A 25,303-nucleotide genomic window follows, 5' to 3' on the forward strand; every position below is an offset into this window, starting at 1 on the left:
GGAACATGCAGATATGGCAAGCATCTATCGGCTACCTGAGCTCTTGAGCTGCTTCGGTAAGCTTTGACTTTCTTTATGTAACAGTTGTGTCAGTTTCATACCTGCTTGCATCGCTTCACCATTAAAAAAGTTAGAGGCTTAAAGAACAATAGATTCTTCGCTGACCTTGATCACATTTTTTTCCTGCGTTGACTTCTTGCCGTAATTGCCAGCTTTGAGAACAATTGTTCTCTTTCATGATCTTTATTTCGTGACTTAGCATCATGGGTTAAAAAAATCTATGAAGTTACAGCGATGCATATCGTTGAAAGCAGGATCATGGACTTTGAAACTGACCTTTGTGGCAAGTACAGTTTTTCTTTGTTTCAAAACATCTTATGGAGATGGTGAAGCCATGTCATGTCTTCTAGTCGCTTGGAGAAAATTCCAAAAATTAGTTTGTGGCCGTGTAAAATGCTCTTCAAGGTCAGAAAGGGAAAATATGCATCAATAATTCTCTTGGAAAATAATCGTATATCATCTCAAAATATAAAGTCATTGAAGTATGAATTTTAACCTTTATTTCGTTTTATGTCTTTGTCATTTTTTGTGAAAAATTAAGCCTTTAAAGCTATTATAGTTTGATCCTCTCTTACACTCTCAGCTTAACGTGAATTTCCCCTATGTTCAAGCCAGTGTCACTCTCTTACCTGCCACATATGCAGAACAGCTGATATTGCTACGCGTCATTTTTCTACCTGAGATTACCTTTTTTTCCTGAGTACTGTGTAGATTATCTCAGAGCTTCTATGTTCTATTGTTTTAGAACTCTATTGTTCTCGCCATAATTGACTTAAGAACAATAGACTTTTTAACTTCTATATCACTTTCGCCTGCTATAATCCTTTTTCCTAACCTTGATTTTCTGACAACGCATTCAACGTTAGTTTGACATCATCAAACTCTTTGGAGCAGAGACGTGACCATAAGCATATAAATACGAAATCGTTCAGAGCGAAAGTCATCAGTCATTTTTAGACATCCGTACAGAATAGCACTTGAAATTCTACTTTACTTCGTACAAACTTCACACTCTCAACAATCATCCACAATGGCCCAAAATCTGGAATCCAACTTCTCCATTAGAAATTTGTTGGCAGGCCCAGATGGCACCAACCCAGCGATAACACCACCACCATCCGATGGGTCTTTATCTCCCAACATTTCCTTATCGTCGAATGAAGAGAATCATGGAAGTCGACCGAATTTGACGTATAGTGCGTTGGTGACAATGGCGATACGAAGCAGTCCTCAAGGCAAACTGACGTTGAATGCAATACAAAATTGGATCAGTGATAACTTTCCCTTTTACCGAAAGGATGAGCAAGGCTGGCAGAGCCAGATCAGACAGACACTAAGCACGAACTCATGCTTCCTTAAGGTGCCACGTGCTTTGGACGACCCAGGGCGTGGAAACTATTGGGCGTTGAGTTCTGAATTACCAGCTGTTGGTACTGTCGGTGTGGAAAATGGAAGTGCGATAGGAGCATTGGTAAATGGTGTACCGCATCCTCAGGCTCCGAATGCGGTTTACTTCCCCACGCCACACGAGGTTCAAGGAGCTCATCACACCCAGTTAATGCAGGCGCTACATGAGCAGCATGCTTGGTATCAGTACCACCTGCAACAGACGCAACTACTACAGCAACAACTTGTAGTTCTGCAACAACAACAGATGCAGCAGCATTACCAGGAAGCATATCAAAAGCTTGCCTTTCACCAACAGCAAATAGCGTTTCTAATGGCCCAGCAAGGACCAGTTTAAGTAGTTTTTACTGCAGATGCAGGAAAATGAATTAGATTCCCACATATTATTTGAAGATATGTTAATACCAAAAAGAAATAGATTAAGTTATGTAATATTAATTATAAAAAAAATTTTAGATAATAAACTGCAAAATGTGAATTTGAAACGTGAATGTTTTTTGAAAAATACAGTCGAACTTCTATAACTCGAAGATCTCCATAAATCGAACGCTTGAAATGGCGATGGAAGTCAAATTGTTTACAAATTTTCTTTCCATTAATCGAACTTCTATACAAAATATTTTTTAATTATTTTTTTTTTTTACTTTAAGAATTCACCGCAATAGAGAGTTATTAAAGAATATAAATGAAAGAGAAGAAGCCTACTTAGAACATAGACTGAGGAACTAAATGAAGTTATTGCAAATAAATCAAATCGATAATTTTTACAATATAGAGAAAAAACATAAATAAAAGGGGAATATACCATAATATATTGGAGGAAATGTCAAAAGCTGGCACCAGGGAAACGATCGATCATCTCTTGTGCGCTTGTTGTGCGGTGCTATAAACCCTTAAAACACTATAATGGACTAGAAGAGGCCACCTAAGCTTTAGAAATTTGCGTTAAGCGCTCATATCCTAAATTATGACTACTGCTAATGGCCTCTGCGAAGACACCCCACCAGATATCGCTAACCTAAGCTTTTTTTTCAAAATCACTAAAGACACAATTTACTCTTAAAAAGATCGAAAATTGAGAACAGAAGACCTTGCAAAAGTGAAATAAATCATGTTTAAGTTACAGAAAGGTACATTGCGAATGGACAAACTGGATCCTTAATATGGAGCCATTCTCGTAAATCCATAGCATTCTGAACCAAAGCAAAAGAAATAACGTATGGCTGTTTTTATATTCCAAACGTCATATCGGTGTTATAAAGAGTTTTACTGAGTCAAACTTTTTTCGAAAGTGTGATCATATAGTAAGGGTCAGCAACAATTTTAAGGATTGCTTCAAAATATTATATACCCAAGGTCACACAGTTATAGGTTTTTTGAGGCATTAAATCTCAAAGGGTCTTTTTTCCTTAGTCTACAATCCGCTAAGAGTATAGATCACACAACAATAGTTTTAAACAATATGTCTCAATCGTAAATGCTGCTCTTGCCACAGGTAAAAGACAAATGCAAAGCTAAAGCAGTTCCTCAGAAAAATATATTTCATTGTCTATGCTATCAATATATCAAGTTGTCGATTTTAGAATATGAAAGTCGAGATATCGTTAATAATTTTCTTGCTTGACAATTATATTATTTATTTAGCTCAAAATAGAAGTTTGTAGAAATATTAATGTTACCCGAAGTTTAATTTTACGTCTTTGAAATTTTTTATGAAGAATTAATTTAATTTAATGCCCATTCTTAAATTACCCCTGACATCCCCATTATCAAGTCAGTGTCACTCGTTTACCAGCAAGTTCTGCAGATCAGCTCATATTGCTACGCATCACTTTTCTACCTGAGATGACCTTTTTTCCAAAGTAATGTATGGCTTAACTCAGACCTTCTATGTTCTATTGTTTTCAAACTCCATTGTTCTCACCATAATTGATTTAAGAACAATAGACTATTTAACTTCTTTTATATCATTTACGAAGCTATAATCCTTTTTCAGGCCTTTATTTTCCGACAAAATATTCGACATTAGCTTGAAACAGAGAAGTGACTTTAAGGATATGAATAAAAAAAATTGAAGAAGAAGATAATCAAGGAAGTTGGCCCAAATCCACGTTTATTGTATTGGTGGTAGTACTATTGGGCTTTGAGCTCTGAGTTACTAGATGTTGGTACTGCCCGTGTGGGAAATGCAAATTCGATTGGAGCATTGGAGCACTGGTCTACCATATCTTTTATCAAAAGCAAACCGCTTTTCTATATATTACAAGTTATTTTATAAAATACAAATACCTTATGATTATGGCTTATGAACCGCAAGCCTATCTCATAGCTACTTTTCTTATCACCAAAGAACACGATTCCTCATTATTGAAAGTCATTACATGACGTCCAATACACGCGTAGTTACTATGGTGTTCAATATTCTTGACATGGATTGGGCATATTAGTTGCGGTGTAATAGAACCATTTTACAAGAGTAGAGGACCAAGGAAGAGTAGTTACAACACTGAGGCTTTGAGTTGTGTTTTTTCAAACTTAGTCCCTGAGCGCCGTATAATAAAATTCAGCAATATTTTGACGTCGCTCATACCACATGGTGCATCCGTGGCATGAGTTGCAGTTTGAGATTTGCAATATGTGTGTTTTTATCTTAAGTTAATTTTATAATCAAATATACATATATATAATGACGAGTGTAAGTGTGTGTTCTTAACTCGATATTTACGACAAGAGGAGCTTTTTTTGCTACTTTCAACCAATGTTGCCTACAAATTACAAATATAAAAACCCTGTAGACCTAACCGCGCCTTTCTCATAGTCCAAACAGGATATTTGGTCTACGTTTAAGAGAACTGAAAGTTCGGTACAACTGTAGCAAATATATATAACTTCGCTAATCAATGCCCCAAGCATCATTTTTCACCATAAAATTACCAAGGAGAAGAGAGACCTCTTGAGAAATAATGAAAGCGAAAAGCGAAATGTGCTGACAGAATATACGTCACTTATATTTTTGTAAATTAAATAAATAAATTTATTTTTCATTTTAATATACTATTTCTAATTTGTAAATTAAATAATACTTTACATATATGTTCAACTATCCTCAAACTACATCACATAAAATCATTTCTCCGCTACCGCAATATCTCCCAATAGTAATAATACCACTTAAACTGGTCCTTGCTGGGCCATTAGAAACGCTATTTGCTGTTGATGGAAAGCAAGCTTTTGATATGCTTCCTGATACCGCTGCTGCACCTGTTGTTGTTGCAGAACTACAAGTTGTTGCTGTAGCAGTTGCGTCTGTTGGAGGTGGTATTGATACCAAGCATGCTGCTGCTGTACCGCCTGCGCCCACATGGTTTGCTGAGCTCCCTGTACTTCGCGGGGCGTAGGAAAGTACACCGCATTGGGAACCTGAGGATGCGCTACTCCACTCACCATCACCATAGGTACTGCCTCACTTCTACCACCAAATGGTTGCTGAGTACGAAGCGCTCCCACTTCCGGGCTCATGACCCAGTAGTTTCCACGACCCGTGTCGCCTATAGGTCGTGGAATTTTGTGGAAACACAAGTTCGTGCTAAGAGTCTGCCTAATTTGGTTTTGCCAGCCCTGCTCCTCCTTGCGGTAAAACGGAAAGTTCTCACTGATCCAACTTTGTATTGCGTTCAACGTCAGTTTGCCTTCAGGACTGCTTCGAATAGCCATAGCCACCAACGCGCTATACGTGAAGTTCGGAATAATTTCATGATTCTCTTCGTTATCGGATGGAGGTGGTGTCAGGGCTGGATTTGTACCATCTGCATTTGCCAAAAGATTACGAATGGAAAAGCTGGATTCCAAATGTGGAGCCATAATATTAAGTTTGTATTTAGTTTCTTTAGATTGAAGAGTTTAGGAAGATAGTAAAATTCACTCGTGATCTTCTGGACGGAAGTGATTTGCTGACTGATGGCTTTTGCTTTAAAATTTCTCGCATTTATACTCTGAAAGTCATGGATGGTTGAAAGCATTTTGGTTAAGTTAAACTTATGTCAAAAGTGTGATCATAAAATCAAGGTCTGGAAAGGGTATTATAGTTGAAGTAATTGATATATGACAAAATCAATTGATCTTTTGTCAAGTAATACAGGAATAATGGAGCGTAAAAACGGCTGGTGTGAAAAGTCGTTACAAAAGCAAATGTAGACGCAGGTAGAAAATAGACGCTTAGCAAAGTCGAATAATAGTAGTAGCTGCTTCCTTTAACCGCTCTACAGAACAGACAGCAAAAAAATGAAGCTTACATTGATATAGAGGATGTTCGAAAATATTCAGAAATACGTCCTGTACAAAATTTTTTATAAATATATATATATATTTAAAAGTTTAATAATTATTTGAGTTTAATTAAGTTTGTGTTTTCTCTTTATAAAAACCAGTGAGATACTTAAGGACAAAGGCACTAGTTTGATAGAATACAACACTAAAGAAAATACAGAGTATGGAAATAACTTTGCCCAGCATAAACACAGTACTTGAGGTGGATTATGAGTTGAGAAGAAGAGACACATGTAGTGTTCCTTGAAAATCTACAACTCCAAAGTGATATAATGTATAAAACTATCTTAAGCTTCCTTCATGGCCACTATTTAAACTTTTTTTGACTTACTCAAACCCTTCGTAGAATACCCTAATTATCCCGATCATCCACCAGCCTTATGTAAGCGTCACTCACCTACCTGCCTATCCTGCATTACAGCATATTACTAAGTGTCACTTTTCTACCTGAAATGACTGTTCAAATTTCTGTCTCTCTTTAACCGTTTTCAAACTCCATTGTTCTTGTCTTAATTGTCTTAAGAACAATAGTTTTTTAAGTTTCTTTATTTCGGTTCTGACTGCTATAATCCTTTTTTCTAACCTTGATTTTAAGAAAACGCTTTTCACATTACTTTAACTCCACCATACTCTTGAATCACAGATATGGTTTCTAGCATATAAATACGAAATTGTTCATAGCCAGTCAGTCATTTTTAGACATCTGTACAGAATATCACTTGAAATTCTACTTTACTTCGAATAAACTTCATATTCTAAACAGTTGTTTACAATGGCCTATCATCTGGATTCAAGCTTCTCCATCCGAAATTTGTTGGCAGGTCCTGATGGCACCAACCCAGCGCTGACACCACCACCATCCGACGGGTCTTTATCGCCCAATAGTTCCATGTTGTCGAACGATGAGAATCATAGAAGGCGACCGAACTTGACGTATAGTGCGTTGATGAGCATGGCGATCCGAAGCAGTCCTGAAGGCAAACTGACGTTGAATGCAATACAAAATTAGATCAGTAAGAATTTCCCCTATTACAGGAAGGATGAGCGGGGCTGGCAGAACCAAATACGGCAGACGCTAAGCACGAATTCATGCTTCCTTAAGGTGCAAGAAGTCCATCAGACCCAGTTAGTGCAGCAAGAGCAGCAACAAACACAACTATTGCAGCAACAATTGTTCATACTGCAACAACAACAGCCTCAGCAGCACTATCAGGACGTATACCAGAAACTAATGCTCCACCAACAACAAGTCGAGTTTCTGACTTAGCAGCAAATATCCGCATACGATATTTATAAACTATATATAAGAATGTCATGTACTATAAATAACTGTATTCGTTAGATAGTAAGATTTGAGTAACTTATGAAAGCCATTGTTGTGTTATCGAAAATATTTTCTGAGAAAATAAAAATCAATAAATAAAAATGCGAGAAAAGTGAAAAAATATTTTTCATTAATAATATTGTGGTTTTGAAACGGGGATAGGGAGATTGTGATTGATTTGAAGGATATTGGCAGAAATTCGCAACTAAAGAATATAAAAATATTAAGATTGACAAGGTGAGTCGAGTATATGTATGTCAATCGTCCTGTACAAATTATTTTCGTGGAAAACCTGTCACATTCACGACTAAATCTTAAACAAATGTACAAATTGATGAAAAAAGTATTTTTTCAAAATAATACATTTTTTAAAGTTTTGTTAAAACCAAATCTCACATTATATATATTTCGAACATAAAATGTATATATTATAACTTCAAGTACTTAAACAAACATTAATTAATATCAGTGGACTTCTCTAACTCGAATCACCATAATCCACAAAAAAACTTCGAGTCAAAGAGACTTCGAGTTATAGAATTTTCTTTAAAACATACTATTTTTCAAAAGACTGTCAAATATAGATTTATATCCAGTTTTATTTATTCACTTCGCTTAAAATCTGCTATTGTTTGGTTCATCCATGCCATTCTTACGTGATGAGTGTAATATTCTATTTTTGTTAGTTTCCATACGATATAGAGAAACTTTTATAAAATTCTGCCTCAATAGTATAATTTTAAATTTTGTATTATGCCCTGGTCGAAAAGTTTATGGAGGGAAATTTGTATGAATTTTGATTTCTAAAAGTTATTGCCAATTCAGTAGATCGAGTTATGGAGATCTTCGACTTAGTTCGAGTTATGGAAGTTCCATTGTATTTTATTTAGAACAATCTAGTAAATTATGAGAGTAATTTCAGTGAATGGTAGAGATACATAAAAATTTCAAATCGTTAAATTGTGGTGATTCCTTCAGAAAGGTCTTATTTTGTGAATTTCGAAGAGCAAATAAAGTTTGGATTTCTATTAAATTATACGATTATTTTGGGCTATTCTGAATATTTACTTAAGTGCTTTGTTTAAATTCACAGAAAATCAAGAAATTCAAGAGCTGTCGTATCATAATAGGCAACATTTATTGTATAAGATTTTGACTTTGTTTTAATATCTTCAGTATTTTTGATGAGTTTTTCTTGGATAAGTCTTCAATTGCGGCAACATTAATTCGAAGTATGAAACACCTTCTTTTGTCGTAAATATGATGTTAGCAATATTACACACGTACCTCTCATCCCAAATTCCTGGCTTTAATGGCAACTGAAACTGGTGGTGTGGTAGGCCTATAGACGTAATCTTTCACGAGTATTACTACCTAAAAATGTTCAGACCACAAGAGACCAGAGAGATATTCCGAAAACAGAAAGCGAAATATATACAAAAGCATAAAGATTAAAAGACCCGAAAACAAAAGTGTCGAAATGACCATAATTTTGACATTAGTGTGCGTTAATTTAACAATTCGATATCAACTATCTTTTTATATTTCTATATACTTATTTCTCCATTCATTAATTTATAGATACCTTGGTTTATGCTCTCTAATGCAAATTTGTTTTCTAGCATATGTCAAAACCAATGAAGTAAGGAAGTGAAGAAGTAATGAAGTTCGAAGATCAAGTATGAAAAGCATTGATGATAAAAGCAGATCGACTGAAGAAAATCGTTTCGAAGAAATATTTCAGATATACATACGTATAGTATAAATTGACGATTTTATTCTCAATTTCCACGGAAGTTTTTCCAAGTTATGGATTATGATTGTGGGCGAAGACTTTCAAGGATTTAGAGAAATTACAGCAACATTACCTACACGTAGCCGACCAATACACTAAGCCAAGCTTTATAAGCCTCATTCCTTTCCACATGACTGAAAATTCGGAATTTTTCAATTTTAATTTTTCATATTTTATTATCTTTTAACACTACTATAGATATTATAATAACACAACTAATCACATACTATTTAATAACAAGTTAAAATTAGGAAAGAACTTGCTGTCCTGTAAAATACGCCATCTGCTGTTGGTGGAAGACAAGTCTTTCGTAAATATCAGCATATTGGTGCTGAAGTTGTTGCTGCTGCAGTTGTACCCATTGTTGCTGTAATATATGCGCCTGTTGTTGGTGGAACGAATACCATGCTTGCTGTTCCTGCATCGCCTGCATCAGCATTGCTCGCTGAGTTTCCCCTATTTCTTGTGGTGTGGGGAAATATACCGCGTTTGGGGCTGTGGGGTGTGCTACACCGTTGACTAAGGCACCAAGAGAAGTTCCGTTACCCACACTAACTGAACCAACAGCCGCTAATTCTGGACTCATGCCCCAATAGTTTCCACGACCAGGATCATCCAAAGCACGTGGTATCTTAAGGAAACATGAGTTTGTGCTTAGCGTCTGCCGTATTTGGTTCTGCCAACCTTGCTCATCCTTTCGGTAAAAGGGAAAGTTCTCACTGATCCAACTTTGTATTGCATTCAACGTCAGTTTGCCTTCAGTGCTGCTTCGTATCGCCATTGTCACCAACGCACTATACGTCAAGTTCGGTCGACTTCCATGATTCTCTTCATTCGACGACAAGGAAATGTTGGGAGATAAAGACCCATCGGATGGTGGTGGTGTTATCGCTGGGTTGGCGCCATCTGCGCCTGCCAATAAATTTCGGATGGAGAAGTTGGAATTCAGATGTTGGGCCATTGTGGATGACTGGTTAGAGTGAGCAGTGTATACGAAGTAAATTAATATTTCAAGTGATATTCTGTACGGATGTCTAAAAATGACTGATGAATTTCGCTCTGAACGATTTCGTATTTATATGCTAAAAGTCACGTCTCTTCTCCAAAGAGTTTGATGACATCAAACTAACGTCGAATGCCATGTCAAAAAATCAAGGTCGGAAAAGAGGATTATAGCAGTCGAAAGTGATATAGAAGTTAAAAAGTCTATTTTTCTTAAGTCAATTATGGCGAGAACAATAGAGTTCTAAAACAATAGAACATAGAAGCTCTGAGTTATATCATACATTACTCGGGAAAAAAGGATCATCTCAGGTAGAAAAGTGGTGCGTAGCAATATCAGCTGTTCTGGCAGAACTGGCAGGTAAGAGAGTGACACTTGAACATAGGGGATGTTCGGGAATATGTAGGTGTGCTACAAAGGGATTGAGTAGGGTTTCATAAACTAAAAGTTGTAGTCTCCAAAAGTTATACCATATTGTTGTTGTTAATTTTCTGTAATATAGGCCATGTGTCTTTTGGTTTTAACCAATGATCCGCCAAAAGTATGGAGTAAAGTATAAAAAAGCTCTGTAATTTCTGAAGTTTTGTGTTCTATCAAATATTATAAAGGGAAAACACATGTGAGTTGAAATAAAAGTGACGACCGCTTCCTTGAACAGAGTAAAGTGTTGCTTGTTTCATAAACACATATCAGCTCAAACGCTATATTAGATTTTAAAAGTGTCATTTATATTTAGATTTTAAATTTAGCTTTATTCTCTCTTATATAATTGAAAATTGTGGTACACAATGTATGCTTGAGAACTATATATTATTATAAAGCTTACTTTGCTTACCTTGAATATTTACAAAACGGAAAAGATCATGAAGATCCGCAATGTCATTAAAGCGTCATTCCTATCAAATGCTGAAAACTATGGAAGGAAGGATGAGCAGGTCTGCTTTCCAAAAATTCCACGACCTATGGGAGATTCGGGTCAGGGAAACTCTTGGGCCATGAGCTCGGAAGTGGGAATAATTAATGCTCAAAATCCGGTTGCTGCTAGCAGGGCAACAGTGCTTGGGGCGATTGTGAGTGGTGTACCGCATCCTCAGATGCCCAATGCCGTGTATTTTCTTGACCATGTTGGTTCAGGCACTACAGGAAAAATGCTCGGTACCAATGTCACCTGCTATATAAGCTGTATATAGTTTTTAAAAGAAAATAAAATAATTCAAATATTAAATTAATGTATTTGTATAAAGTAGATAAATCCAAAGCTCATTTGAAAGCAAAGACTATAAAAACTTCTTCTATTTGTTATATTTGTTAAAGCAACAGAAGTCGGAAATATGTATATTCAAAGGTGCGTTCTGGTACGTTGTTCGCTCCAAAAAGCTCCGCATGCTCATTGAAATTGATAAGGTGAAATTATTTTTCGAAAAAAGACAAAGGAAGATAAGAAGATATATTACAGCAAATTTTAACCAAATCAAAACTTCCATCGATCAACTCGCTTACAAATTTTGAGTAATAAATAAGTAATATTATTTTTATTAATACAATGAGGCACTATTTTTTCCGTTAATTTGTAATAAATCTCGTTGTCGAATTTTATTTCTATAACAACGTAAATAACAATAACTCAATATTATAAATGTTCAAATTTTATAACACTTCTAAAATATGTCTTTCCATGTAAATATGGTATCTTTAGATTTTCGGTGGAAATATATTATGTCGTACTTGGTTGATTCCTAAAAAAAAATTTAATAATAATTTGAATGTGTTTCTTCAATATTGATGACCGATGATGAAAATAAACTTTTCTTTAGGTATTTTTCATCATTGCTATCCATAGCGTAGGAGTAACCTCACGAATTTCTCTATGTCTGCATACTCTCAACTAAATGTGGGAAATCACCTGTGTTAGCCAACAACATACCGCAAAAGAAATGTGTAAATATATACGAAAAAGCCGACTAAATCAGATGACGGAAAAATTTAAACCGGTTTAGTTCAATTTACAAGCGAACACCGATGTAGTGGGGAATGAGTGCATTTGGTAAGCTCACCATTTCTTCGTTTTGTTTCCATTTTCACAGTTTTTATTTTGTTCTGGTATCTTTCTATATTTATTTTACAAATTTATTTGTTTTAATTTTCAAAGACACTTAATTTCCTAAACTAATCCCTTAGTATGATATTTAATCAGTAAAACATTTACTTGAAAGTATTTCCTTCAACAAATTTGAGAAAAAAAAGTCCCGCAGAAAAAATATCTGCGTGAGAAGATATTTGACGGCAATTAAATTTTAATCTTATATCATCTCAAAATATAACGTCATTGAAATTATTTGTGAAGAATTAAGTTTAAAAGCTTTTATAGCACTATAACATTCCTAATGTGTCAAGTGTCACTATCTTACCTGATCTGGAGAACAGCTGATTTAGCTACGCGTCGTTTTTCTACATGAGATGACCTTTTTCTAGAGTAATGTATGGCTTAACTCAGAACTTCTATGTTCTATTGTTTTAGAACTCTATTGTTCTCGCCATAATTGACTTAAGAAAAATAGACTTTTTACTTTCACTTCGGTTGCTATAATCCTTTTTCCTAACCTTGATTTTCTGACAACGCATTCGACGTTAGTTTGACATCATCAAACTCTTTGGAGCAGAGACGTGACTCTTAGCATATAAATACGAAAACGTTCACAGCGAAAGTCATCAGTCATTTTTAGACATCCGCACAGAATATCACTTGAAATTCTACTTACTTCGTATAAACTTCACATTCTAAACAGTTATTTACAATGACCCATCATCTGGATTCAAGCTTCTCCATCCGAAATTTGTTGGCATGCCCAGCGCTGACACCACCACCATCCGATGGGTCTTCATCGCCCAATAGTTCGACATCGTCGAATGAAGATAATCATGAAAGTCGACCGAACTTGACGTACAGTGCGTTGGTCACCCTGGCGATGCGAAGTAGTCCTAAAGGCAAACTGACGTTAAATGCAATACAAAGTTGGATCAGTGATAAATTTCCTTTTTACCGAAAGGATGAGCAAGGCTGGCAGAATCAAATACGGCAGACGCTAAGCACGAATTCAATCTTCCTTAAGGTGCTAAGAGCGTTGGACGACCCTGGACGTGGAAACTATTGGGCGTTGAATTCTGAATTACCAGGAGTTCGTACTGCCAGTGTGGCAAATGGAAGTGCGATCGCATTGATAAATGGTGTACCACATCCTCAGGCTCCAAATGCGGTTTACTTCCCCATGCTCCACGAGGTACAAGGAGTCCATCAGACTCAATTAGTACAGGCGCTACATGAGCAGCATGCTTGTTATCAGTATCACCTCCAACAAACGCAACTATTGCGGCAACAATTGTTCATATTGCAACAACAACAGGCTCAGCAGCACTATCGGGACGTATACCAGAAACTAATGTTCCATCAACAACAAGTCGAGTTTCTGACTTCGCAGCAAATATCCACATAAGATATTATATTTATATTAAGTAGTTCACACTATATATGACATTATCTTATATAGACATTCGTTAGTTGGTAAGATAGAGTGACTTATGAAAGCCAGTATTGTGATATCGAAAATATTTTCGGTTAAAAAAAAATTAAATAAAAATAGATGAAAAATAAAAAAGAAATTGTCCATTAATAACCTTATGTTCTTGAAACGGGAATAGGAAAGCCTTGATTGAAATAGATGCCTTGAAAGCAAATATGCATCAGAGAGGAAATAGAAGAATATTAACAAAAACGAATATGAATGGGTAAATATAAAAAATAAGTAACTAAGTAATAAGTAATGTTGTTGATTCATCCATCTGTTGTCAATCGGTCAGTCCAGATTATTATCGATGAAAATCTATCATGTTCAAGACTACATCTTAAAAAATTGTACAAAAGGAAGAATAAATATTAATATAAACATGCAAAATGTTGCAAAGATAGTCTAATATTTTTGTTCACCTGACGGTTGTTCCAAAACTAAACGAGTTATATATTGGGTGATATACACCAAAGTGATCAGGGTCACAAGTAGAGTTAAATGAAATTTGGTACACGTGTTTCTTGACACCATAAACAAAATTGGCCTATTGCCACGTTGACAAAATGGCGACCTATAAAGAGCTATAATTAAGCCATAAAGAAATTTATGAAGTAAAATTTGGTGCAAAGGATAACACTGGAGAAGGGTATATTTGGATGAAATTATTTTGGGAATGTAGGCGGGGCCCCCTATTTAGTTCATTTTATATATATCATAGACTGCAAAAGTTATATCAACTAAACTTTCTGGATTTAATTACTTAGGTTATTCAATATGCAACATGAATATTGACGAAGTCGGAGAATAACCAAGACAACTACTAAACGTGCTTTAATTTAATAAAGATAAACACCAGACACCCAAAATTTTATGGTAAAAATTGTATAGAAGGACTGCTTAACAATCACAATAGTTTCCATATAACAAAATTTAGAATTCTTGATTGCTTCACTTTAAAATATAATATGTAAATTAAGCACCAGTGAAGAAATCGAAACAAAACTTTGCACAAATATTGCATTTCTAGTGTGATATCGTTTCTCCAAAAATCACAAAAGTCCGACTATAACTTTTGACGGCCTCATATATCGAACATGAACTCGACCTCAGTGGTTGTGACCAATTTTTTTTCCGCAAATATCGGTAACTTTCTGAGATATTATTAAGAACTTCAACAGAGATATGTCGGCGTGCCGAAAAGCTGGCAAAATCAGGTCAATACTTCCTCTGGCTCCATATACTTTACATATTTAAATGGTTAGCCTCCATTTATTCAATATTTGTACATAAAGGGTTACTCAAGAGGAATGTTGCGATTTTCAAATTGATTGAAAATATTTCTTAAACAATATTTGTGAGAATTTTGGAGAAATAAAATCTTTTTTAAAGATCTACTTGCCGGTATTTAAAGTAATTGAATTCTCATCGAAAACACATGAAGGAGTATTGGTCTTAATTATCAGGTCCAGACATATAATAATTTTTTAAAATAGTAAAATATCAAAAAATAGACTTAATGTAATAAATATAAAAAACAGGAGCGATCAATATATGTAAGGAGGGATCAAACTAATAGCTCCACCAAGCGTGTTGTGAGGCCGTTCAAAGTTTGTCGCGAATTTTTGAATCCTTTGTTTATGTCTAAATTATAAATTGATTAAATCCAGGATTTATGGGCAATAGGATTGGACTAGCCTAAGTGATTCGTTTGACACCAAAAATAATGATTTGTCCCTATAGTACTGAATGTCTTCGAACCGTCTGGCATTAAACAAGATTTATTGTTGACGGATTTATTTTATATTAAGTCGAAGAAACTCAAATAGCGGAACTGAAGCTAATAGGCTTCTAAAAGATGCTTAGTTTTACAATTTTCAAAATATTCGAACTGTACTGCTATGGATAATTGTAGATTTAATGGCAACTAGATGACGTCATTCGCATAGGATCAGATTCCCCGGATAAAAATTAGTTCACTAAAAAATTAACTAAAAATTAATTAACTAAAAAATTTTAAAACCATTTAAGACATGCCTCTTTTAATTGAAACAAGCACCAGTTTGAATCCAGCAAATGCTAATTTATTTAAAAATGCAAAATTTTATAATATAAATAGTGACGCATGAATCATTTACAGATTCAATTGATCTACAATATTTTGCTTAACTACTAGTACATCTCACGAATTCGGTTCAGACATGGGGTAATGTGTGGCAGACAAGAAAGCGCACTGTTGTTGATGGAATGTCATCTTCTTATAGATCTCTTCACACTGTTGCTGATATTGCTGTTGTTGTAGAGTGACCAATTGTTGTTGCAACAGTTTCGTTTGTTGCTGGTGATGCAAGAACCATTCGTGCTGTTCTTGCAGCGCATGTTTCATCATCATTTGTTGTGTCCGCTCAATTTCTTGTGGTGTTGGAAAATATATAGCCGTTGGCATTTGTGGATGTGACACCCCCTGCGCCATTGCTTGATTGACGTTATATTTGGATTCAAATGCGTTTGTGACGACTTGTGCTTGTCCAGGTGACGCACTCTTCTTGATAGACTCAACTTCAGGGTTCACGGTCCAGTAATTTCCGCGTCCCGGATCGCTTGGCGGACGTGGTATCTTCATGAAACAGGAATTCGTTGTGAGCGTATGACGAATCTGGCACTGCCAGCCGCGTTGATCTTTTCGATAGTACGGAAAATTGTCCATGATCCACTGTTGGATGCAACTCAATGTTAGTTTCTGCTCCGGGCTGCTCCGTATGGCCATCGTCACCAACGCGGAGTAGGTGTAATTCGGTCTTATGTCGGTTTGCATCGGTAAGGGTAGTTCCTTATTGTCTTCATCGTTTGAGAGTATGCTGAGTATGGAAAAGCTCGACTCGAATATTGGTGACATTTTCCTTTACTAGTAGATGAACTGTGGACTTGAAGCGAAGTATGATCCTTGAAGATGTTTGTGCAGAAGAAGTGAGCTTGTTTTTCAGTGTGCTGTATGAGATGTAAATGCTGTCTACTGAAGAATCCTTTCGAATCTTGGGTATTTATATGATCGAAGTTAGAGAGTCACTGTGACTCAATATTCGATGTACTTTGGTTGAGAGTTATTGAGTTTTTTGTTTCAAAGTCAAGTAAATACAAAAACCAAATCATAAAATCAAGGCTAAGACAAGGGTTATAATCTGGTAAACCAGTAATTATATCAGCAATATAGTGATTTTGAATTTAAACCAAGGTCAGGAGATAAAACTGACATTCATAAGAAATGTCTAGTGTCCTTTAGGTTCTTTTGTTAAAATAACTAAAGAAAATATGTTCGAAAAAATGAGATCAGTTTTTTTTTTTCAGAAAACGATTATATGGAACATGCAGATATGGCAAGCATCTATCGGCTACCTGAGCTCTTGAGCTGCTTCGGTAAGCTTTGACTTTCTTTATGTAACAGTTGTGTCAGTTTCATACCTGCTTGCATCGCTTCAGCATTAAAAAAGTTAGTGGCTTAAAGGACAATAGATTCTTCGCTGACCTTGATTACATTTTTTTCCTGCGTTGACTTTTTGCCGTAATTGCTAGCTGTGACAACAATTGTTCTCTTTCATGATCTTTATTTCGTGACTTAGCATCATGGGTTAAAAAAATCTATGAAGTTACAGCGATGCATATCGTTGAAAGCAGGATCATGGACTTTGAAACTGACCTTTGTGGCAAGTACAGTTTTTCTTTTTTTCAAAACATCTTATGGAGATGGTGAAGCCATGTCATGACTTCTAGTCGCTTGGAGATAATTATGTTCGATGCATCTAAAGAGAGCAAGCTACAGAAGTGTTCCAAAAATTAGTTTGTTCCCGTGTAAAATGTTCTTCAAGGTAAGAAAGGGAAAATATGCATCAATAATTCTCTTGGATAATAATCTTATATCATCTCAAAATATAAAGTCATTGAAATATGAATTTTAACCTTTATTTCGTTTTATTCCTTTTTTTGTGAAAAATTAAGTCTTTAAAGTTATTATAGTTTGATCCTCTATTACACTCTCAGCTTAACGCGAATTTCCCCTATGTTCAAGCCAGTGTCACTCTCTTACCTGCCACATCTGCAGAACAGCTGATATTGCTACGCGTCATTTTTCTACCTGAGATTACCTTTTTTTCCTGAGTACTGTGTAGATTATCTCAGAGCTTCTATGTTCTATTGTTTTAGAACTCTATTGTTCTCGCCATAATTGACTTAAGAACAATAGACTTTTTACTTTTACTTCGGCTGCTATAATCCTTTTTCCTAACCTTGATTTTCTGACAACGCATTCAACGTTAGTTTGACATCATCAAACTCTTTGGAGCAGAGACGTGACCATAAGCATATAAATACGAAATCGTTCAGAGCGAAAGTCATCAGTCATTTTTAGACATCCGTACAGAATAGCACTTGAAATTCTACTTTACTTCGTACAAACTTCACACTCTCAACAATCATCCACAATGGCCCAAAATCTGGAATCCAACTTCTCCATTAGAAATTTGTTGGCAGGCCCAGATGGCACCAACCCAGCGATAACACCACCACCATCCGATGGGTCTTTATCTCCCAACATTTCCTTATCGTCGAATGAAGAGAATCATGGAAGTCGACCGAATTTGACGCATAGTGCGTTGGTGACAATGGCGATACGAAGCAGTCCTCAAGGCAAACTGACGTTGAATGCAATACAAAATTGGATCAGTGATAACTTTCCCTTTTACCGAAAGGATGAGCAAGGCTGGCAGAGCCAGATCAGACAGACACTAAGCACGAACTCATGCTTCCTTAAGGTGCCACGTGCTTTGGACGACCCAGGGCGTGGAAACTATTGGGCGTTGAGTTCTGAATTACCAGCTGTTGGTACTGTCGGTGTGGGAAATGGAAGTGCGATAGGAGCATTGGTAAAAGGTGTACCGCATCCTCAGGCTCCGAATGCGGTTTACTTCCCCACGCCACACGAGGTTCAAGGAGCTCATCAGATCCAGTTAATGCAGGCGTTACATGAGCAGCATGCTTGGTATCAGTACCACCTGCAACAGACGCAACTACTACAGCAACAACTTGTAGTTCTGCAACAACAACAGATGCAGCAGCATTACCAGGAAGCATATCAAAAGCTTGCCTTCCACCAACAGCAAATAGCCTTTCTAATGGCCCAGCATGCACAACTTTAAGTAGTACTTACTGGAGATGCAGGAAAATGAATTAGATTCCCATATATTATTTGAAAATATGTTAATACCAAAAAGAAATAGATTAAGTTATGTAAAATATATTATAAAAAAAATTTAGATAATAAACTGCAAAATGTGAATTTAAAACGTGAATGTTTTTTGAAAAATACAGTCGAACTTCTATTACTCGAACTTCTATAACTCGAAGATCTCCATAAATCGAACTCTTGAATTGGCGATGGAAGTCAAATTTTTTACAAATTTTCTTTCCATTAATCGAACTTCTATACAAAATTTTTTTTTTATTAATTTTTTTTTACTTTAAGAATTCACAGCAATAGAGAGTTATTGAAGAATATAAATGAAAGAGAAGAAGCCTACTTAGAACATAGACTGAGGAACTAAATGAAGTTATTGCAAATAAATCTAATCGATAATTTTTACAATATAGAGAAAAAACATAAATAAAATGAGAATATGCCAATTATATTGGAGGAAATGTCAAAAGCTGGCACCAGGGAAACGATCGATCATCTCTTGTGCGCTTGTTGTGCGGTGCTATAAACACTTAAAACACTATAATGGACTGGATAGAGGCCACCTAAGCTTTAGAAATTTGCGTTAAGCGCTCATATCCTAAATTATGACTACTGCTAATGGCCTCTGCGAAGACACCCCACCAGATATCGCTATCCTAACCTATTTTTTCAAAATCACTAAAGACACAATTTACTCTTAAAAAGATCAAAAATTGAGAACAGAAGACCTTGCAAAAGTGAAATAAATCATGTTTAAGTTACAGAAAGATACATTGCGAATGGACAAACTGGATCCTTAATGTGGAGCCATTCTCGTAAATCCATGGCATTCTGAACCAAAGCAAAAGAAATAACGTATGGCTGTTTTTATATTCCAAACGTCATATCGGTGTTATAAAGAGTTTTACTGAGTCAAACTTTTTTCGAAAGTGTGATCATATAGTAAGGGTCAGCAACAAATTTAAGGATTGCTTCAAAATATTATATACCCAAGGTCACACAGTTATAGGTTTTTTGAGGCATTAAATCTCAAAGGGTCTTTTTTCCTTAGTCTATAATCCGCTAAGAGTATAGATCACACGACAATAGTTTTAAACAATATGTCTCAATCGTAAATGCTGCTCTTGCCACAGGTAAAAGACAAATGCAAAGCTAAAGCAGTTCCTCAGAAAAATATATTTCATTGTCTATGCTATCAATATATCGAGTTGTCGATTTTAGAATATGAAAGTCGAGATATCGTTAATAATTTTCTTGCTTGACAATTATATTATTTATTTAGCTCAAAATAGAAGTTTGTAGAAATATTAATGCTACCCGAAGTTTAATTTTACGTCAGTGAAATTTTTTATAAAGAATTAATTTAATTTAATGCCCATTCCCAAATTACCCCTGACATCCCCATTATCAAGTCAGTGTCACTCGTTTACCAGCAAGTTCTGCAGATCAGCTCATATTGCTACGCATCACTTTTCTACCTGAGACGACCTTTTTTCCAGAGTAATGTATGGCTTAACTCAGACCTTCTATGTTCTATTGTTTTCAAACTCCATTGTTCTCACAATAATTCATTTAAGAACAATAGACTTTTTAACTTCTTTTATATTATTTACGAAGCTATAATACTTTTTCAGGCCTTGATTTTCCGACAAAACATTCGACATTAGCTTGAAACAGAGAAGTGACTTTTAGGATATGAATAAAAAAAATTGAAGAAGAAGATAATCATGGAAGTTGGCCCAAATCCACGTTTATTGTATTGGTGGTAGTACTATTGGGCTTTGAGCTCTGAGTTACTAGATGTTGGTACTGCCCGTGTGGGAAATGCAAATTCGATTGGAGCATTGGAGCACTCGTCTACCACATATTTTATCAACAGCAAACCGCTTTTCTATATATTACAAGTTATTTTACAAAATGCAAATACCTTATGATTATGGCTTATGAACCGCAGGCCTATCTCATAGCTACTTTTCTTATCACCAAAGAACACGATTCCACATTATTGAAAGTCATTACATGCCGTTCAATACACGCGTAGTTACTATGGTGTTCAATATTCTTGACATGGATTGGACATATTAGTTGCGGTGTAATAGAACCATTTTGCAAGAGTAGAGGATCAAGGAAGAGTAGTTACAACACTGAGGCTTTGAGTTGTGTTTTTCAAACTTAGTCCCTGAGCGCCGTATAATAAAGTTCAGCAATATGTTGACGTCGCTAATACCACATGGTGCACCCGCGGCATGAGTTGCAGTTTGAGATTTGCAATATGTGTGTTTTTATCTTAAGTTAATTTTATAATCAAATATATATATATATATAATGACGAGTGTAAGTGTGTGTTCTTAACTCGATATTTACGACAAGAGGAGCTTTTTTTGCTACTTTCAACCAATGTTGCCTACAAATTACAAATATAAAAACCCTGTAGACCTAACCGCGCCTTTCTCATAGTCCAAACAGGATATTTGGTCTACGTTTAAGAGAACTGAAAGTTCGGTACAACTGTAGCAAATATATATAACTTCGCTAATCAATGCCCCAAGCATCATTTTTCACCATAAAAATACCAAGGACAAGAGAGACCTCTTGAGAAATAATGAAAGCGAAAAGCGAAATCTGCTGACAGAATATACGTCACTTATATTTTTGTAAATTAAGTAAATAAATTTATTTTTCATTTTAATATACTATTTCTAATTTGTAAATTAAATAATACTTTACATATATGTTCAACTATTCTCTAATTACATCACATAAAATCAGTTATCCTCTACCGGAATATCTCCCAAGAGTAATAATACCACTTAAACTGGTGTTTGCGGGGCCTTTAGAAACGCTATTTGTTGTTGATGGAAAGCAAGCTTTTGATATGCTTCCTGATACCGCTGCTGCACCTGTTGTTGTTGCAGAACTACAAGTTGTTGCTGTATCAGTTGCGTCTGTTGGAGGTGGTATTGATACCAAGCATGCTGCTCCTGTACCCCCTGAGTCCACATGGTTTGCTGAGCTCCCTGTACTTCGCGGGGCGTAGGAAAGTACACCGCATTGGGAACCTGAGGATGCGCTACTCCACTGACCATCGCCATAGGTACTGCCTCACTTCTACCACCAAATGGTTGCTGAGTACGAAGCGCTCCCACTTCCGGGCTCATGACCCAGTAGTTTCCACGACCCGTGTCGCCTATAGGTCGTGGAATTTTGTGGAAACACGAGTTCGTGCTAAGAGTCTGCCTAATTTGGTTTTGCCAGCCCTGCTCCTCCTTGCGGTAAAACGGAAAGTTCTCACTGATCCAACTTTGTATTGCGTTCAACGTCAGTTTGCCTTCAGGACTGCTTCGAATAGCCATAGCCACCAACGCGCTATACGTGAAGTTCGGAATAATTTCATGATTCTCTTCGTTATCGGATGGAGGTGGTGTCAGGGCTGGATTTGTACCATCTGCATTTGCCAAAAGATTACGAATGGAAAAGCTGGATTCCAAATGTGGAGCCATAATATTAAGTTTGTATTTAGTTTCTTTAGATTGAAGAGTTTAGGAAGATAGTAAAATTCACTCGTGATCTTCTGGACGGAAGTGATTTGCTGACGAAATGGCTTGTGCTTTAAAATTTCTCGCATTTATACTCTGAAAGTCATGGATGGTTGAAAGCATTTTGGTTAAGTTAAACTTATGTCAAAAGTGTGGTCATCAAATCAAGGTTAAAGGGATTAGTGTGATCATAAAATAGGGGATAGTGTGATCATAAAATCAAGGTCTGGAAAGGGTATTATAGTTGAAGTAATTGATATATGACAAAATCAATCGATCTTTTGTCAAGTAATACAGGAACAATGGAGCTTAAAAACGGCTGCTGTGAAAAGTCCTTACAAAAGCAAATATAGACGCAGGTAGAAAATAGACGCTTAGCAAAGTCGAATAATAGAAGTAGCTGCTACCTTTAGCCGCTCCACAGAACAGACAGCAAAAAAATGACGCTTACATTGATATAGAGGATGTTCGAAAATATTCAGAAATACGTCCCGTACAAAATTTTTTATAAATATATATATATATTTAAAAGTTTAATAATTATTTGAGTTTAATAAAGTTTGTGGTTTCTCTTTATAAAAAACAGTGAGACACTTAAGGACAAAGGCACTACTTTAATAAAATACAACACTAAAGAAAATACAGAGTATGGAAGTAACTTTGCCCAGCATAAACACCATTCTTGAGGTGGATTATGAGTTAAGAAGAAAAGACACATGTAGTGTTCCTTGAAAATCTACAACTCCAAAGTGATATAATGTATAAAACTATCTTAAGCTTCCTTCATGGCCACTATTTAAACTTTTTTTGACTTACTCAAATCCTTCGTAGAATACCCTAATTATCCCGATCATCCACCAGCCTTATGTAAGCGTCACTCACCTACCTGCCTATCCTGCATTACAGCATATTACTAAGTGTCACTTTTCTACCTGAGATGACTGTTCAAATTTCTGTCTCTCTTTTACCGTTTTCAAACTCCATTGTTCTTGTCTTAATTGTCTTAAGAACAATAGTTTTTTAAGTTTCTTTATTTCGGTTCTGACTGCTATAATCCTTTTTTCTAACCTTGATTTTAAGAAAACGCTTTTCACATTATGAGTGTAATATTCTATTTTTGTTAGTTTCCATACGATATAGAGGAACTTTTATAAAATTCTGCCTCAATAGTATAATTTTAAATTTTGTATTATGCCCTGGTCGAAAAGTTTATGGAAGGAAATTTGTATGAAATTTAATTTCTAAAAGCTATTGCCGATTCAGTAGATCGAGTTATGGAGATCTTCGAATTAGTTCGAGTTATGGAAGTTCCATTGTATTTTATTTAGAACAATCTAGTAAATTATGAGAGTAATTTCGGTGAATGTTAGAGATACATAAAAATTTCAAATCGTTAAATTGTGGTGATTCCTTCAGAAAGGTCTTATTTTGTGAATTGCGAAGAGCAAATAAAGTTTGGATTTCTATTAAATTATACGATTATTTTTGGGCTATTCTGAATATTTACTTAAGTGCTTTCTTTAAATTCACAGAAAATCAAGAAATTCAAGAGCTGTCGTATCATAATAGGCAACAATTATTGTATAAGATTTTGACTTTGTTTTAATATCTTCAGTATTTTTGATGAGTTTTTTCTTGGATAAGTCTTCAATTGCGGCAACATTAATTCGAGGTAGGAAACATCTTCTTTTGTCGTAAATATGATGTTAGCAATATTACACAAGTACCTCTCATCCCAAATTCTTGGCTTTAATGGCGACTGAAACTGGTGGTGTGGTAGGCCTATAGACGTAATCTTTCACGAGTATTACTACCAAAAAATGTTCAGACCACAAGAGACCAGAGAGATATTCCGAAAACAGAAAGTGAAATATATACAAAAGCATAAAGATTAAAAGACCCAAAAACAGAAGTGTCGAAACGACTATAATTTTGACATTAGTGTGCGTTAACGTGACAATTCGATATCAACTATCTTTTTATATTTCTATATACTTATTTCTCCATTCATTAATTTATAGATACTTTGGTTTATGCTCTCTAATGCAAATTTGTTTTCAAGCATACATATGTCAAAACCAATGAAGTAAGGAAGTGAAGAAGTAATGAAGTTCGAAGATCAAGTGAGAAAAGCATTGATGATGAAAGCAGATCGACTGAAGAAAATCGTTTCGAAGAAATATTTGAGATAAACATACGAATAGTATAAATTGACGATTTTCGTTTCTCCAAAAATCACAAAAGTCCGACTATAACTTTTGAAGGCCTCAGTTATCGAACATGAGGACCTCAGTGGTTGTGACCAATTTTTTTTCCGCAAATATCGGTAACTTTCTGAGATATTATTAAGAACTTCAACAGAGATATGTCGGCGCTACTCCGTGCCGAAAATCAGGCGAAATCAGGTCAATACTTCCTCTGGCTCCATATACTTTACATATTTTAAATGGTTAGCCTCCATTTATTCGATATATGTACATAAAGGGTTACTCAAGAGGAATGTTGCGATTTTTAATTTGATTGAAAATATTTCTTAAACAATATTTGTGAGAATTTTGGAGAAATAAAATCTTTTCTAAAGATCTACTTGCCGGTATTTAAAGTAATTGAATTCCCATCGAAAACTCATTAAGGAGTCTAACGGTATTGGTCTTAATGATCAGGTCCAGACATATAATTACTTCTTTAAATAGTAAAATATCAAAAAATAGACTTAATGTAATAAATATAAAAAACAGGAGCGATCAATATATGCAAGGAGGGATCAAACTAATAGCTCCACCAAGCGTGTTTGTTTCAAGTTTGTCGCGAATTTTTGAATCCTTTGTTTATGTCTAAATTATAAATTGATTAAATCCAGGATTTATGGGCAATAGGATTGGACTTGCCTAAGTGATTCGTTTGACACCAAAAAATAAAGAGTTGCCCCTATGCTTCAGATTTAAACAGAATGTCTTCGAACCGTCTGGCATTAAACTAGATTTATTGTTGACGGATTTATTTTATATTAAGTCGAAGAAACTCAAATAGCGGAACTGAAGCTAATAAGCTTCTAAAAGATGCTT

The 25,303-nt window shown here is 35.5% G+C and overlaps 7 protein-coding genes across 7 annotated transcripts; 3 read left to right on the plus strand and 4 right to left on the minus strand.

Moving 5' to 3' along the window:
- Positions 1–1,090: 1,090 nt before the first annotated feature.
- Positions 1,091–1,804, plus strand: LOC128921675 (forkhead box protein I3-like). The gene has a single exon (XM_054229838.1). The coding sequence runs from the start codon at positions 1,091–1,093 to the stop codon at positions 1,802–1,804; it is 714 nt and encodes a 237-aa protein (XP_054085813.1).
- Positions 1,805–4,638: 2,834 nt separating this feature from the next.
- Positions 4,639–5,328, minus strand: LOC128921676 (forkhead box protein I1-like). The gene has a single exon (XM_054229839.1). It carries the CDS (start codon positions 5,326–5,328, stop codon positions 4,639–4,641), a length of 690 nt encoding a protein of 229 aa, XP_054085814.1.
- A 3,831-nt stretch (positions 5,329–9,159) lies between these two features.
- On the minus strand, positions 9,160–9,873 carry LOC128921677 (fork head domain transcription factor slp1-like). Its single transcript, XM_054229840.1, has one exon. The coding sequence runs from the start codon at positions 9,871–9,873 to the stop codon at positions 9,160–9,162; it is 714 nt and encodes a 237-aa protein (XP_054085815.1).
- Positions 9,874–12,710: 2,837 nt separating this feature from the next.
- On the plus strand, positions 12,711–13,406 carry LOC128921678 (forkhead box protein I3-like). Its single transcript, XM_054229841.1, has one exon. The coding sequence runs from the start codon at positions 12,711–12,713 to the stop codon at positions 13,404–13,406; it is 696 nt and encodes a 231-aa protein (XP_054085816.1).
- A 2,251-nt stretch (positions 13,407–15,657) lies between these two features.
- Positions 15,658–16,371, minus strand: LOC128921679 (forkhead box protein I3-like). The gene has a single exon (XM_054229842.1). It carries the CDS (start codon positions 16,369–16,371, stop codon positions 15,658–15,660), a length of 714 nt encoding a protein of 237 aa, XP_054085817.1.
- Positions 16,372–17,950: 1,579 nt separating this feature from the next.
- On the plus strand, positions 17,951–18,664 carry LOC128921680 (forkhead box protein I3-like). Its single transcript, XM_054229843.1, has one exon. The coding sequence runs from the start codon at positions 17,951–17,953 to the stop codon at positions 18,662–18,664; it is 714 nt and encodes a 237-aa protein (XP_054085818.1).
- Positions 18,665–21,512: 2,848 nt separating this feature from the next.
- LOC128921681 (forkhead box protein I1-like) lies at positions 21,513–22,202 on the minus strand. The gene has a single exon (XM_054229844.1). The coding sequence runs from the start codon at positions 22,200–22,202 to the stop codon at positions 21,513–21,515; it is 690 nt and encodes a 229-aa protein (XP_054085819.1).
- Positions 22,203–25,303: the final 3,101 nt, after the last annotated feature.

This window comes from Zeugodacus cucurbitae, chromosome 4, assembly GCF_028554725.1.
Source record: "Zeugodacus cucurbitae isolate PBARC_wt_2022May chromosome 4, idZeuCucr1.2, whole genome shotgun sequence".
Taxonomy (NCBI): Eukaryota; Metazoa; Arthropoda; class Insecta; order Diptera; family Tephritidae; genus Zeugodacus; species Zeugodacus cucurbitae.